The sequence below is a fragment of the Ruditapes philippinarum genome, unplaced genomic scaffold (genome assembly GCF_026571515.1).
Source record: "Ruditapes philippinarum isolate M1 unplaced genomic scaffold, ASM2657151v2 ctg20352_1_1_1_1, whole genome shotgun sequence".
Taxonomy (NCBI): Eukaryota; Metazoa; Mollusca; class Bivalvia; order Venerida; family Veneridae; genus Ruditapes; species Ruditapes philippinarum.
In genome coordinates, this window is record NW_026855594.1 from 1 (window position 1) to 14,285 (window position 14,285).

The 14,285-nt window shown below is 34.4% G+C and overlaps 1 protein-coding gene across 1 annotated transcript; it reads left to right on the forward strand.

The window, feature by feature from the left end:
- Positions 1-3,313: 3,313 nt before the first annotated feature.
- On the forward strand, positions 3,314-13,915 carry LOC132743834 (uncharacterized protein C01G6.5-like; the record flags this gene model as incomplete). The annotated part of the gene is given in 4 exon segments (XM_060732410.1): positions 3,314-3,879; positions 6,198-6,388; positions 7,585-7,694; positions 13,850-13,915. Coding segments are annotated over 4 exon segments (468 nt in total), but the record flags the coding sequence as incomplete, so codon positions are not given.
- Positions 13,916-14,285: the final 370 nt, after the last annotated feature.

The following is a 14,285-nucleotide window of genomic DNA, read 5'->3' on the forward strand; positions in this document are numbered from 1 at the left end:
ATAAAAAAGTAAAAGAAAATACTCAGGTGCACAATTTCACATGCTGAGGAACATTCTGTGCTAAACTTTCATGACTAGGTCAAATGCTTTTTTAATTATGTGTGACACAAGTTGAAAATTGGAAATTTTACTAATTGAAGGGCAATAACTCTAAAAAATAGTATCCACTCGAAAATACCCAGGTGCACAACTTCACATGCTGATCAACATTCCTGTAAGGTTTCATGACTCTCTAGGTCATTTACTTTTTGAGGTTACGTGCGACACAAAAAAGAGAATGGACGGACAGACAAGAGTAAATCTTAAATGCCCCCCCCCCATAGTAGGGCACAATTAATTGTTGGTGTTTAAATTAAGGTCTTTTACTGCCTTATTAGTATTTCATAGTGCTTTTTTGCTTTTTCTATTTTGAAGAACTTGTTTAAAGTTTGTGTTAAATTTGTGACCCCTTTTTCCCAAAGTACATGTATGCCAAAATCATGTATATCTTCCCCAAGAAAAAGGCTGAGGCCCCTTTCCCAAAAATGGGTGTTTTGGCCCTGCAATGTCATGGCACCTTTACTTTGCCCTGCAGGGTTCAGTTCTTTTTAAAAAAAAAAAAAATTTTTTTTTTTTTTCATGCAGTTTTGGGACCAAAATATGGAATAATTCACAAATCCACAAGTACATGTATCTATTTTCACAATTAATTTTTGTTAAATCATAGTTATTGACACATTGTTAATGTCTTTAAACATGAGTAACAGTGACACTTTACTATGGAACTTTATTTATAAAGAAGATAATTATCACTAACCCAACATATAATTCATTTTAGAGTAGCTAAAATTAATATTGTGGTATAGATTTTATTTACAAATTATTGCTAAGTTTCATCATTTCAAATGGACCACAGAGAATAGAGCAAAAAAAAACTGATATAAATGTGTTTATCTTTTAAAATAAGATGCATCAAGCACTATGTCAACTACACCTAGTCAAGTTTCTTTCATGTTACATTTAGATAAGCTATATAAATGGCCCTTTCAACATATAATTAGGCAAAGACAAGGGAATATGATGCTTTATTGTGTGTAGAGGGGGGTCTTTAGGGCCATTATTAGAATACAGATGGCCAATTAGTGATAAAAAGACTTTCAACTAAGTGGACCTGTTAATGGGATTTATACAGTTGAAAATGATTTACTAACTGATAAGCCCATACTGAAACTCAGCAGGTCTCTGGTGTAAATGCAAATGCATAGGACTGACCAGTCCAAGGGAGAAAGTCTTAATAGGGCAATATACATGTTATATTGATTGATATCTGTGTTAATGTTTGTGGTATGTTAACAGTTGTGTTATATTTAATAAACTTATCTCTTTGGTGGGAGTTGGGGGTTATCAGTTTTACACTTTTTTATCAACTGGCAACCGTTATCTATAATCTGGATTTTAAGCACCGGTCACATATTCACGGATAATGCCACGGAAGAGCTACGGTCTAATCGTTCACGGATTACTACGGAAATGTGAAATTCCGTAGTCCGCTACGGTTCCAGTACGGACACACAACGGTATGAGCACGGAGTCCGACGGATTTACCACCAAAAGTCCCCGGAGAGACACGGATTGTTACGGACCGACACGGTTTGATACGGAGCGACACGAATCAGGACGGACGCGCTACGGATACACTACGGTCTGCTACGGTATATGCACGGGTTAGTACGAATAAGTACGGTCTGATACGGAGAAGAACGAATTGATACGGAGAAGAACGAATTGCCACGGATCTATACGGATCTTATATATCCGTCCACAACCTCTTGCTTGTTCATTTTCAAAATGCCTCACATAAAAAGAACACCTAGAAAACGAATTGCAGAGTTCAATGGTTTTGGCGAAGAGGATACGGCCTAATCGCGTCCGACCCCCGAGACACATCAGGTCCGATTAAAGTGAATTTCTTGAAGGACGCTTGATCCTCAACAAGTTCGGCCATGAGAGCCTCATACTAAACATGAAGCTGTCTTGGTAAAAGTCCATCTCTAGTTCACCATCTCGTCTGTCTTCTCTTACCTGATTAGATATGGACTAGTAATCATTAATGAAAAATGTCGATCAATACTGCTTCTCTTTTAATTATAAGATTTGCTGTTCATTTAACAATTACATTAATAATCGTGAATGTTTATGTTTTACAAATATGTAAAAAGCTCGTTAATCAATCTTATTATCACTCGATCAAGGGCCAGCGTCCGAGGCTTATGAGCACTTCGTTTTATGTACATATTTACTCCAATTTCACGATCCAATGTTTGTAAAATATGGAACATTAGATGTTATTCTATTACTTATGAGTTGTAGTACGGTATTAATATAAATTTACTTCTATGCATGCCATCAAGCAGATCGACCACTGCCTCAGCATTCTTAGCCATTTCAATATAAAGTTGCGGCCAGTAAATGGCAATTATCATTTATTTTATGTTCCCGCAAATATGTCTGTTTTTAACAAGAAGGTAGTATTCATACCCTTGAAAAAGTACATGATACTTAATGCATCCGTACTTAACAGTGGTGGACCGTACCATTCCGTACCGTTTCGTGTTGCAACGCAATAAACCGTATAAGACCGTGCTAATCCTTGCCTCTCCGTAGTACAACGTATTACGATCGTAGCTTTCCGTGACAATGCCGTATTTATCCGTATTAAAACCGTAGCTTATACGTAGGGTAACCGTACAAATACGTAGTTCTCCGTACCAAACCGTGGAAATCCTTGACAAGTTGGTGGACTACGGATGAGTACGGACTAGTACGGTTTTCGTACGGACCAGTACGTATTAGTACGGTTTAATACGGACTAGCAGGGACACGCTACGGTTGATTTTTCCGTAGCAAATTTTTGTGCATGTTCAAAAATTGTCAAGGATCGCTACGGATATACAAGGACTACTACGATTGATTACGGTTACAATACGGAGAGCTACTGACCAGTACGGGTAGCTACGGACGATGCCGGAATTAATCCGTGGCTCTTCCGTGGGCGTATTCCGTGAATATGTGACCGGGGTATTAAATACATGTAATTGTCTTGCAAATGGTGTATGCAATATTGTAATGGATTTTAATGAGTTTTAAGATATCTCTTTTGATTGAAAAAAATGTAATTAAATTGTTAATTGCTATTTTTTGTAGGTGATAATTTTTATGCCTCCAATAATGAGGAGGGGGATAGATTTGGCTTTATCTGAACTTATTTTTCTAGTACCGGTAATGATATCTGATAATCTATAGGTTTAAAAAATAGAATTGTACATGCAAACTTGTTTATTTTACTTGTGTTTAGTTTTTGTATCTGAATGAGTAAATCTATAGGTTTAAAAATAGAATTGTACATGCAAACTTGTTTATTTTACTTGTGTTTAGTTTTTGTATCTGAATGAGTAAATCTATAGGTTTAAAAATAGAATTGTACATGCAAACTTGTTTATTTTACTTGTGTTTAGTTTTTGTATCTGAATGAGTTCTATTACTTTTACAGAGACTTAAAGATGTAATTATTGCATTATTTGTACATGTAATTCTATAAAAAATAATATGTATTTATCATGCACATGCATACGGAAACATTATAACTGCATGTCATTTTGTACTTGATGTAAACACGTAAAACCCAGCATATATTGTACAGTAAATGTACAGTGTGAAGTTTCAAGTAATGATAAGTAAATATTATTTTACCAGGTTAATTGTAACAAAGATTAACAGATTGCTGTAAATTAAACAAAAGATGGGGACAGACAGAATGAACAAGAATTTAAGTGGATTACCCATGTATCATCTGAGAAGGATAGGACCTCCCAATAAAGACAGGGTGATTAACGTCATGGAGTAAGTACTGATTTAATTAACCTAAACCACACTTAATATATGGATTTTCCATATTTCAGTCTGAGCAAAAACATTCATTTTTAGGGAAAATTAAAAAGATGAATTACTGAATAGTGGACAGTGACGGCACAGATGTCCCAGCTTTATTTGGTTTGCACTGTCTCATATCGCATGATTTTCATTGGTAAATGTACATTGTTATTTCTGACCAATCAAATGCCTGAGATCTGAGTTTGAACCATGAGAATATCTTTATAACCTTGGGGCCCAGGTTGCATGGATATAATCTGTTGCTGCCGGTAGGCTAGTTGTAATGTGTAAGTGCTAGTGGTGTTTATATAGATCATTGATATCAAAATAGAAACAAGGGGTTGATGCAAGCATGCATATCTGTTAAGTGACCAAACTAAATTGTTGTTTAGCTTTGATTTAGTATTTTGATTAAATGTTTAATGGAATGTTCTTAATTCGAAGCAAGACAAACCGATTACATAAATTTAGTTAGGAAGTGATAATGAAACTAGGAAGTAATATAAGTAACCATTTTGAAGTAAAGTTGATAAACTATAGAATTTATAGAGCTCCAGATAAGCTCTGTATTTGTGTTAATAGTTATACATGTTCAATTACTCAAATAAATAAAATCTCCGGGTACAACAACTCAGTTGTTTTAATAAATTACCCAATAGATTTATTAGCATTGTTATAGTGAGGCATACAGGCTGGGCAGATTTTAGTCATTCTTGAAAAAAGCCAGAATTGATTCAACATTAATTTAGGTCATTGCATGTTCTTTCTCTTTCTTAATATGTTGCAATCTGTAAAGGTTAATAGGTGGATGCAGCGATTTATTCTTATCATTGGTCTGACAGATTGTATTATGTCTAAGGGATTAAAAAAACTTTTTGGCAAAGAAAAAATAAACAGAGGGAGTTATATCTATTTTGCTTTTATTAAGGATTTTAAATTAATACAGTTTCTTTGGTAAGATGTCAAGCAAGATTTAACTATAAGACTGATGTGCAAACTTTTTTCAAGCAAGAAGATTTAACTATTAGACTGATGTGCAAACTTTTTTCAAGCAAGAAGATTTAACTATTAGACTGATGTGCAAACTTTTTTCAAGCAAGAAGATTTAACTATTAGACTGATATGCAAACTTTTTTCAAGCAAGAAGATTTAACTATTAGACTGATGTGCAAACTTTTTTCAAGCAAGATTTAACTATAAGACTGATATGCAAACTTTTTTCAAGCAAGAAGATTTAACTATTAGACTGATGTGCAAACTTTTTTCAAGCAAGAAGATTTAACTATAAGACTGATGTGCAAACTTTTTTCAAGCAAGAAGATTTAACTATTAGACTGATATGCAAACTTTTTTCAAGCAAGAAGATTTAACTATTAGACTGATGTGCAAACTTTTTCAAGCAAGAAGATTTAACTATTAGACTGACTTGCAATTTTTTTTGTTCTTTGATGAAAAACCTTTGACTACTAACATATGGGTAAGTGGTTTGTATTAATTGGGAAGACAATAATTTTCCCAGGTATTAATTACCAAATTCAATATTTAAAATTCCCAATTAAGTTTGTCAGATGGATTTTAGCCATAAACCTCTAAAAGCTTATCTTGAGCTCTGAATTTACTGTCATTAGTTTGGGCAATGTCTGTTGACCATTGATGTTTGAGATCATTCGAGAACATGCTACAGTACACTTGTAAGTGATTTGTTCATTGTGTATGATTTAACAGGGCTTTTTTTTCACTTCATCACAGTTGTTTTTTAAAGGTCCCCCTTTGCAATCACTATATCGCAGGGACTTTTTAAAGGTCTCCCTTTGCAATTCTAAAATGCCAGCTTCACATCTGGAAGAAATACAACTTTCAAAATAAAAAACTTCTAAGGTTGCTGCCACAAAACAGTATTTCAACAAAATTTCTTAATATATTTAGCACCATTAACTTATATAAGTACCCTAAATTATTCCAAGTTATTTGCAAAGTAAGAAATTTCTAAATATATTTCGCAGTATCAACTATAAATACCCTAAAATATTCCAAGTTACATGTAAAGAAATGGGAGCTTCTCAATCATTAATACAGGTCACAGCTTGGAGGCTACATGTATGTGTATGTCAATAAGTTGTCATATTATAAATGTACTTGTAAGAGAAAACAGGTCCATATAGAATCATAGTACTGACAAACATGTAAGATATTTAACTTTGACTTGCATTGCTGCTTTAATTAATATGAACTTAACCTAACAATTCACACAATGTAATTCCTTATTGAATTTACATAATTATTTTCAGTCTATACAGGGTAACATATATGATTGGCCGTAGTGAGGTACAGGTGGATTTTTACATAGATTCAAGCAATCACATACAGAGTGCAAGTATATCTCGATGTCACGCTAGAGTTGTCAGGCAGAACGGGAACCAGCATAGACTGTATGATGACAGCTTGAATGGAGTTTTTGTGAACAATATAAAAATTGCAGGTAGTTTGACATTAATTTATTACCAATTAGGCTATTAACCATAGCTTCAATTACAAGATATTCATTTTATGATAATTGAAGTTTCTTAAAACAACATCATTGTCTTAAATTGGTTCATTTTTGTGTCCATTGTTAGTAAAAAAGCAATATACATAAATATATTACTACATGTTAGAAGCTGAGGCACAATAGATAATATTCTTGATTTTCATAAAATGAATTACCCTTAAGATATTTAAATGATAAGATGAATATATAAAGGATAAGTTGTGTTGTTTAAGAAATAACATAGGCCTGAGAGGTGTATATCGGCTATTTAACACCGGTTTGGAGTTTTGATGCGTAGGAATTGACCACGAAGGCCGTAGGCCTAAGTGGTTAATTATGTCGCATCAAAACGACAAAACCGGTGTTAAATAGGCGATATACACCTCTCCGGCCGATGTTATTTCGATTCTAACACGATAAAATAAGGAAAATCACTAATGTTATTTTTCAAGCGGAAATAACTTCCGGTGCCAATTTTCCTATAACGCTGTTCGATTTTCGCACCCTACTGTTATTTTATCAAACAAAAGAAATAATAAGAAAAAAACGTTATTTTATTAAGTTTTCAACAATAAAAACTTACGTCGTATTGCGTTTACATCAGTGCCACATTTATCATTCTTGTATGTATGAAATAACGTCAGCTTGTTTATGAATTAGTTGTTTATTTAGAATGACGTCATTACGCTGATTACGGATTGGCGCCGTTTTGTCAAAATATTTATTAACTGATATGGATCTAATATGTGGCGTTAGTGTATGTGAGATATTATTTCGGTATTGTATGAAAAGAAAACATTATACGAACTGAAAATATAAATAAAAATGCTTTTTATTGTTGCTTTAAAATGCTTTGTAAACTATACAATCGAGGGTGAAAATATAACAGCGAATATACAAGTAGTCCCTAACCGGTGTTTATTGGCAGTTTAACACCAGTTTTTTTCCTTCTTTGTCTATAGTGACAAAATCACGTGAGTGTTAGAATTTAGGATATTGTGGGACCAGAACATTCAGATTATTTCCATCTTTAGCTCATCTGTAGGGTAACAAATTCCAACTTAGTTACTTAGCCAGGGCAATGATAGTAAAGTTATAAATTGACAGTACTTGACAAATATTCATGAGATATATATAACCATATTTAGGGAGCTGTGTTCTACGTGAAGGAGACAAGGTGACATTTGGACATCCATGTGGTGCGCGTCTCCCGGCAGGCAGTAGAGCCAGACAACCAGATTCACACCATCAGTTTATGGTAAATATGTCACAGTTTCCAGGGACTTTATTTTTGGCTTATTCTATAGCGGATATTCGGTCATATTCCCACAGGAAAAAATTATATACTGAAATTTACAAAATAGAAATATTGCATAAAAAATTCTAAAACATTTGAAAATGTGGGCTTCTTCACTTTTAAAGTGCTTAAATGTTTGAAGATTCCATCCTAGACAGTGATTGTTTGCATTCATATAATTACAGCAAAATTTCAGTCATAATTTTTAGCTCACCTGTCACAAAGTGACAGGGTGAGCTTTTGTGATTGCTTTTCGTCCGGCGTCCGGCCGTCCGTAAACTTTTACTTTAATTGACATCTCCTCATAAACCAGTAAGCCAATTTCATCCAAACTTCACAGGAATGTTCCTTTGGTGGTCACCTTTAAAAATTGTTCAAAGAATTTAATTCCATGCAGAACTCTGGTTGCCATGGCAACCGAAAGAAAAAACTTTAAATATCTTCTTTTAAAAAACCTAAAGAGCTAGAGCTTAGATATTTGGCATGAAACATCTTCTAATGAGTGTCTACCAAGTTTGTTCAAATAAAAGCCCTGGGGTCAAAATTGGCCCCGCCCCAGGGGGTCATTGATTTTCCCTATATGCATATAGTAAAAACTTAAAAATCTTCTTTTAAAGAACTCAAAGAGCTAGAGTTAAGATATTTAGCAAGAAACATGTTCTAATGGGTGTCTACCAAGTTTATTCAAATAAAAGCCCTGGGGTCAAAATTGGCCCCACCCCGGGGGTCATTGAATTTCCTTATATGTGTATAGCAAAAACTTAAAAAAATCTTTGAAAAAACCCAAATAGCTAAAGATTAGATATTAAGCATGAAACATCTTCTAGTGAGTGTCTACAAAGTTTGTTCAAATAAAAGCCCTGGGGTCAAAACTGGCCCCGCCCCAGGGGTGTCATTGTTTTTAACTATTTGTGTATAGTAAAAACTTAAAAAACCTTCTTTTAAAAAACCCAATGTGCTAGAGCTTAGATGTTAAGCATGAAACATCTTCTTATGAGTGTCTACCAAGTTTGTTCAAATAAAAGCCCTTGGGTTAAAATTGGCCCCGCCCCAGGGGGTCATTGATTTTCCCTATATGCATATAGTAAAAACTTAAAAAAAATTTCTTTTAAAGAACTCAAAGAGCTAGAGTTAAGATATTTAGCAAGAAACATGTTCTAATGGGTGTCTACCAAGTTTATTCAAATAAAAACCCTGGGGTCGAAATTGGACCCACCCTGGGGGTCATTGAATTTCCTTATATGTGTATAGCAAAAACTTAAAAAATCTTCTTTGAAAAAACCCAAATAGCTAAAGTTTAGATATTAAGCATGAAACATCTTCTATTGAGTGTCTACAAAGTTTGTTCAAATAAAAGCCCTGGGGTCAAAATTGGCCCCGCCCCGGGGGTCATTGATTTTCCTTATATGTGTATAGCAAAAACTTAAAAATCTTCTTTGAAAAAACCAAAATAGCTAGAGTTTAGATATTAAGCATAAAACATCTTCTAGTAAGTGTCTACAAAGTTTGTTCAAATAAAAGCCCTGGGGTCAAAACTGGCCCGGCCCCAGGGGTGTCATTGTTTTTAACTGTATGTGTATAGCAAAAACTTAAAAATCTTCTTTTAAAAAACCCAATGAGCAAGGAGGAGGTCATTGTTAACCAGGTTTTCCAAAGGAAAAAACTGGTTATTAGATTGAGGTATGTCGGCGGACGGGCGGGTGGGCGGTCGGGCGTAAACAATTTCTTCTGTGCGCAACTCCTCCTACATTTCTCAATAAATTTTGACCAAACTTTCACAGAAGCTTTGTCATCAAGTGCCCTGGCGCATATTGTCGGGGTTTTGTGATTGGATAATATTTGATCTAATTATGGCCCTTTGTTGTTTTTTTTTATATAGAATATATAGTGAACAATTTCTTCTGTGCGCAACTCCTACATTTCTTAACAGAATTTGACCAAACTTTCACAGAAGCTTTGTCATTAAGTGCCCTGGGGCATATTGTCGGGATTTTAAGATCGGATAATATTTGACCTAATTATGGCCCTTTGTTTTTTTCCTTATAAAGAATATATAGTGAATAAATTCTTCTGTGCTGAACTCCTCCTACATTTCTCAACGGATTTTGACCAAACTTTCTCAGAAGCTTTGTTATCAAGTGCCCTGGCACATATTGTCGGGGTTTTGCGATTGGATAATATTTGACCTAATTATGGCCCTTTGTTTTTTTTCCTTATAAAGAATATATAGTGAATAATTTCTTCTGTGCACAACTCCTCCTACATTTCTCAACAGATTTTGATTAAACTTTCAAAGAAGCTTTGTCATCAAGTGTCCTGCCGCATATTGTCGGGGTTTTGCGTTTGGATAATATTTGACCTAATTATGGCCCTTTGTTTTTTTTTCCTTATAAAGAATATATAGTGAACAATTTCTTCTGTGCTGAACTCCTCCTACATTTCTCAACGGATTTTGACCAAACTTTCACAGAAGCTTTGTTATCAAGTGCCCTGGGGCATATTGTCGGGGTTTTGCGATTGGATAATATTTGACCTAATTATGGCCCTTTGTTTTTTTTCCTTATATAGAATATATAGTGAATAATTTCTTCTGTGCTGAACTCCTCCTACATTTCTCAACGGATTTTGACCAAACTTTCTCAGAAGCTTTGTTATCAAGTGCCCTGGCACATATTGTCGGGGTTTTGTGATTGGATAATATTTGACCTAATTATGGCCCTTTGTTTTTTTTCCTTATACAGAATTATCAATATATAGTGAACAAATTCTTCTGTGCTGAACTCGTCCTACATTTCTCAACGGATTTTGTTCAAACTTTCACAGAAGCTTTGTCATCAAGTGCCCTGGCGCATATTGTCGGGGTTTTGTGATTGGATAATTTTTTACCTAATTATGGCCCTTTGTTTTTTTTCCTTATACAGAATTATCAATATATAGTGAACAAATTCTTCTGTGCTGAACTCGTCCTACATTTCTCAACGGATTTTGTTCAAACTTTCACAGAAGCTTTGTCATCAAGTGCCCTGGCGCATATTGTCGGGGTTTTGTGATTGGATAATTTTTGACCTAATTATGGCCCTTTGTTTTTTTTCCTTATACAGAATATATAGTGAACACTTCTTCTATGGCAATTGCTCCTACATTATTCATGTTTTACATTGCACATAGTTACATTGTTTGTTGCTTGTATTTGTATTTCAAATACAACATATTTATCTACAATGGTGATAATTGAAAACCTGGTTTCGTGGCATTGCCATGTTTCTTGTTTTTCATTATATGTGTGTATTAAAAACTTACCATCATGAAACATCTTCTAATGGGTGTCTTCCAAGTTTGTTCAAATAAAAGCCCTGGGGTTTAAACTGGCCCCGCTCCAGGGCCTATAAACAGGTGAGCGACCTCAGGGCCATCATGGCCCTCTTTTTTCCCAATTTTAACAAAACAAATTCCCAATGTCATGTTCCAGAAATCCTGGAAAAAAAGTCCTGGCTTCATTTTAAATTAACAGTTTTCATTCTTTAATTAGCTGAGTTAATTTACACTTAAAAAGCACCAATTTGTGATAAATTATTTTGAACTTCAATGGCTGTACCAAGAATGAGCTATCCCACTCACCGTGGCAACAAGCAGGGATGCTTATCACTTTTGCGTACAACTTCACATCTCATTAACCACTGGACATTTTTACTTGAAAATCTAAATGGGCACTTTTTTCAAGATCCTTAACTCTGTAGCATTGATTTTACTGAAATATTCCCTCTCAGGCTCTGTGAACATATAATAAATTATTTGTTGGTTAATATATCAGTCTTTATTTTAACATGTTTTTTCATAGGAGTTTTCATAGTTTAATATAGTTATACATGTAAGGCTGGTAGATTTCATGGTTTGAATAAGTCAGGCCTGTTATAAATGTTCTTTTGCCATTTGTAAGATAACGCTTACAAAGTTAAGATGAATTATTATAAATTATTGTGTAAACAATTTATTTTTACTAAAATTGCACGTATATTATTAAGTCTTAGTTTGTAGAATTCTACAACATGATGAAAGAAGTTCATTTGCAATCTGACATCAACTGAAAATTATTTTTATGCCACCGCAGCATCTGCGATGCGGTGGCATATAGCGATTCACCTGTGTGTGTGTGCGTGTGTTTGTGTGTGTGTTTGTGTGTGTGTTATATAGATTATATAGTGAACTTAAAAAATCTTCTTGTGAAAAACCACTAGTCCAATTTCAACCAAACTTGGCAGGATTGTTCCTTGGGTGAAGGGCTTCCAAAGTTGTTCAAAGAATTTCATTCCATGCAGAAATCTGGTTGCCATGGCAACCAAAAGGAATTATAAGAATAAATTTAAAAATCTTCTTGTAAAGACCCAAAAGGCCTAGAGCTTAGATATTTTGCATAAGGCATTGTCTGGTAGACCTCTAACAAGATTGTTCAAATTATAGCCCTTGGGTCAAAATTGGCCCCGCCAAGAGGGTCATTGATTTTCACTATGTACATATAGTAAAAACTTAAAATACCTTCTTGTAAAAACCCAAAAGGCCTAGAGCTTAGATATTTTGCATAAGGCATCTTCTGGTAGACCCTTACCAAGATTGTTCAAATTATAGCCCTTGGGTCAAAATTGGCCCCGCCCCGGGGTCATTGATTTTCACTATATGTACATATAGTAAAAACTTAAAACACCTTCTTGTAAAGACCCAAAAGGCCTAGAGCTTATATATTTTGTGTAAGGCATTGTCTGGTAGACCTCTACCCAGATTGTTCAAATTATAGCCCTGGGGTCAAAATCGGCCCCGCCCCGGGGGTCATTGGTTTTCCTTATATGTATATAGTAAAAACTTATAGTAAAAACTTCAAAAAAAATTCTTCTAGCAATTGACAAATGCTAGAGGTTAGATATTTTGCATGAAACATTGTGTAGTAAACCTCTAGCAAGATTGTTCAAATTATAGCCCTGGGGTCAAAATTGCCCCCGCCCTTGGGGTCATTGATTTCAATATATACATATAGTAAAAAATAAATAAATCTTATTGTCTGAAGGTACAAGGCTTAGAGCTTTAAAATTTGTTAAATTATATCATCTGAAGGTACTCTACAAAAGTTATTCAAATTTTGCCTCTTGTGTCAAAATTAGCCCCGCCCCCTGGTGGCCATAGGTTTTCCTTATATGTATATAGTACAAACTTAAAAAATCATCTTCTCTAAATTTACAAAGGCTAGAGTTAAGATATTTTGCATGAAACATTGTGTAGTGAACCTCTGGCAAGATTGTTCAAATTATAGCCCTGGGGTCAAAATTGGTTCCGCCCCGGGGGTCATTGATTTTCATTATGTACAAATAGTGAAAAAAATAAAAAATATTTTTGTCTGAAGGTACAAGGCATAGAGCTTTGATGTTTGATATATAATATCATTTATAGGTCCTCTACCAAAGTTGTTCAAAATTTTCCCCTGGTGTCAAAATTGGCCCTGCCCGGGGGCAGTGATTCTCATTTTGTACACATAGTAAAAACAGAAAATAAAACAAATGTTTTCTGAATGGGAGAAAGCTATAGCTTAGATATTTGACTTGAAATGTTGTTTGGTGGACCTGTATCAAAATTGTTTTGAATTGAACCCTTGGGTCAAAATTATGCCTTGCCCAAGGGGACAGTGACCTACTTTCTTGTCCTTTGATGTACAGCAATGACATTTTGACCATGTGCACAGTTTTAGTTGTAAAATTGAACTTTGTTATCAGGTGACCTAGATTTTGATGATGTGACCTACTTTCTTGTCCTTTGGTGTACAGCTATGAAATTTGAACCATGCGGTGGCATAGCATTTTCTCAAATGCAATCTTGTTTAATCCTCCTTACTCATTCAGGGGCGGCAAAATCAATTGTCCTTATTGCCCAAGTTGTCCCACAGCTTACACGCACAAGGGAAATTTTTCCAGAATTTAAATTATAAATATCATACAGACAAGTAGAAATATGTTTCCGACAAAACGAACAACTTAAAATCAGATTTTGCCGGCTCTGACTTGTTAAGTATGTAAACATGTAAATGTGATGGTCACTGATGATTTGCTTATATATCTTTGTTTATATATAAACAGTATGAAATGTGCACATGTGATCTGGCAGAAGTCACTGATGAGAAAGGAGACAATTCTGTTAGTAAGGTATGTCAATAATTTTGATGGCATTCTTTAATACTTATACAGGATATTTGTTTATTGCAGTAAAAGATCAAAATATATTTCACTGAGGAGACATTTCATGGAGTATATTTTGAGTTTTGACTGGTATAGCTAGATCAGCTGGTGTTAATGATTGAAAGATAGTTTGAAATTTTCATTTTTTTTAGTCTTTTTTTAATGATTTTGGTAACAAAGTAGAACTTCTATGAGTCAAATTTCATTTGCCAATTTTCGAGATGTGTCAAAGTAAAATGAAAGTCCCGATTTCCCCCCTATGTATTCGTTTTAAAAACCTGTATATGAGTCGAAATTTTATGTGTCAAATTTTTCAATTTGTTGAAATTTTCTTTTG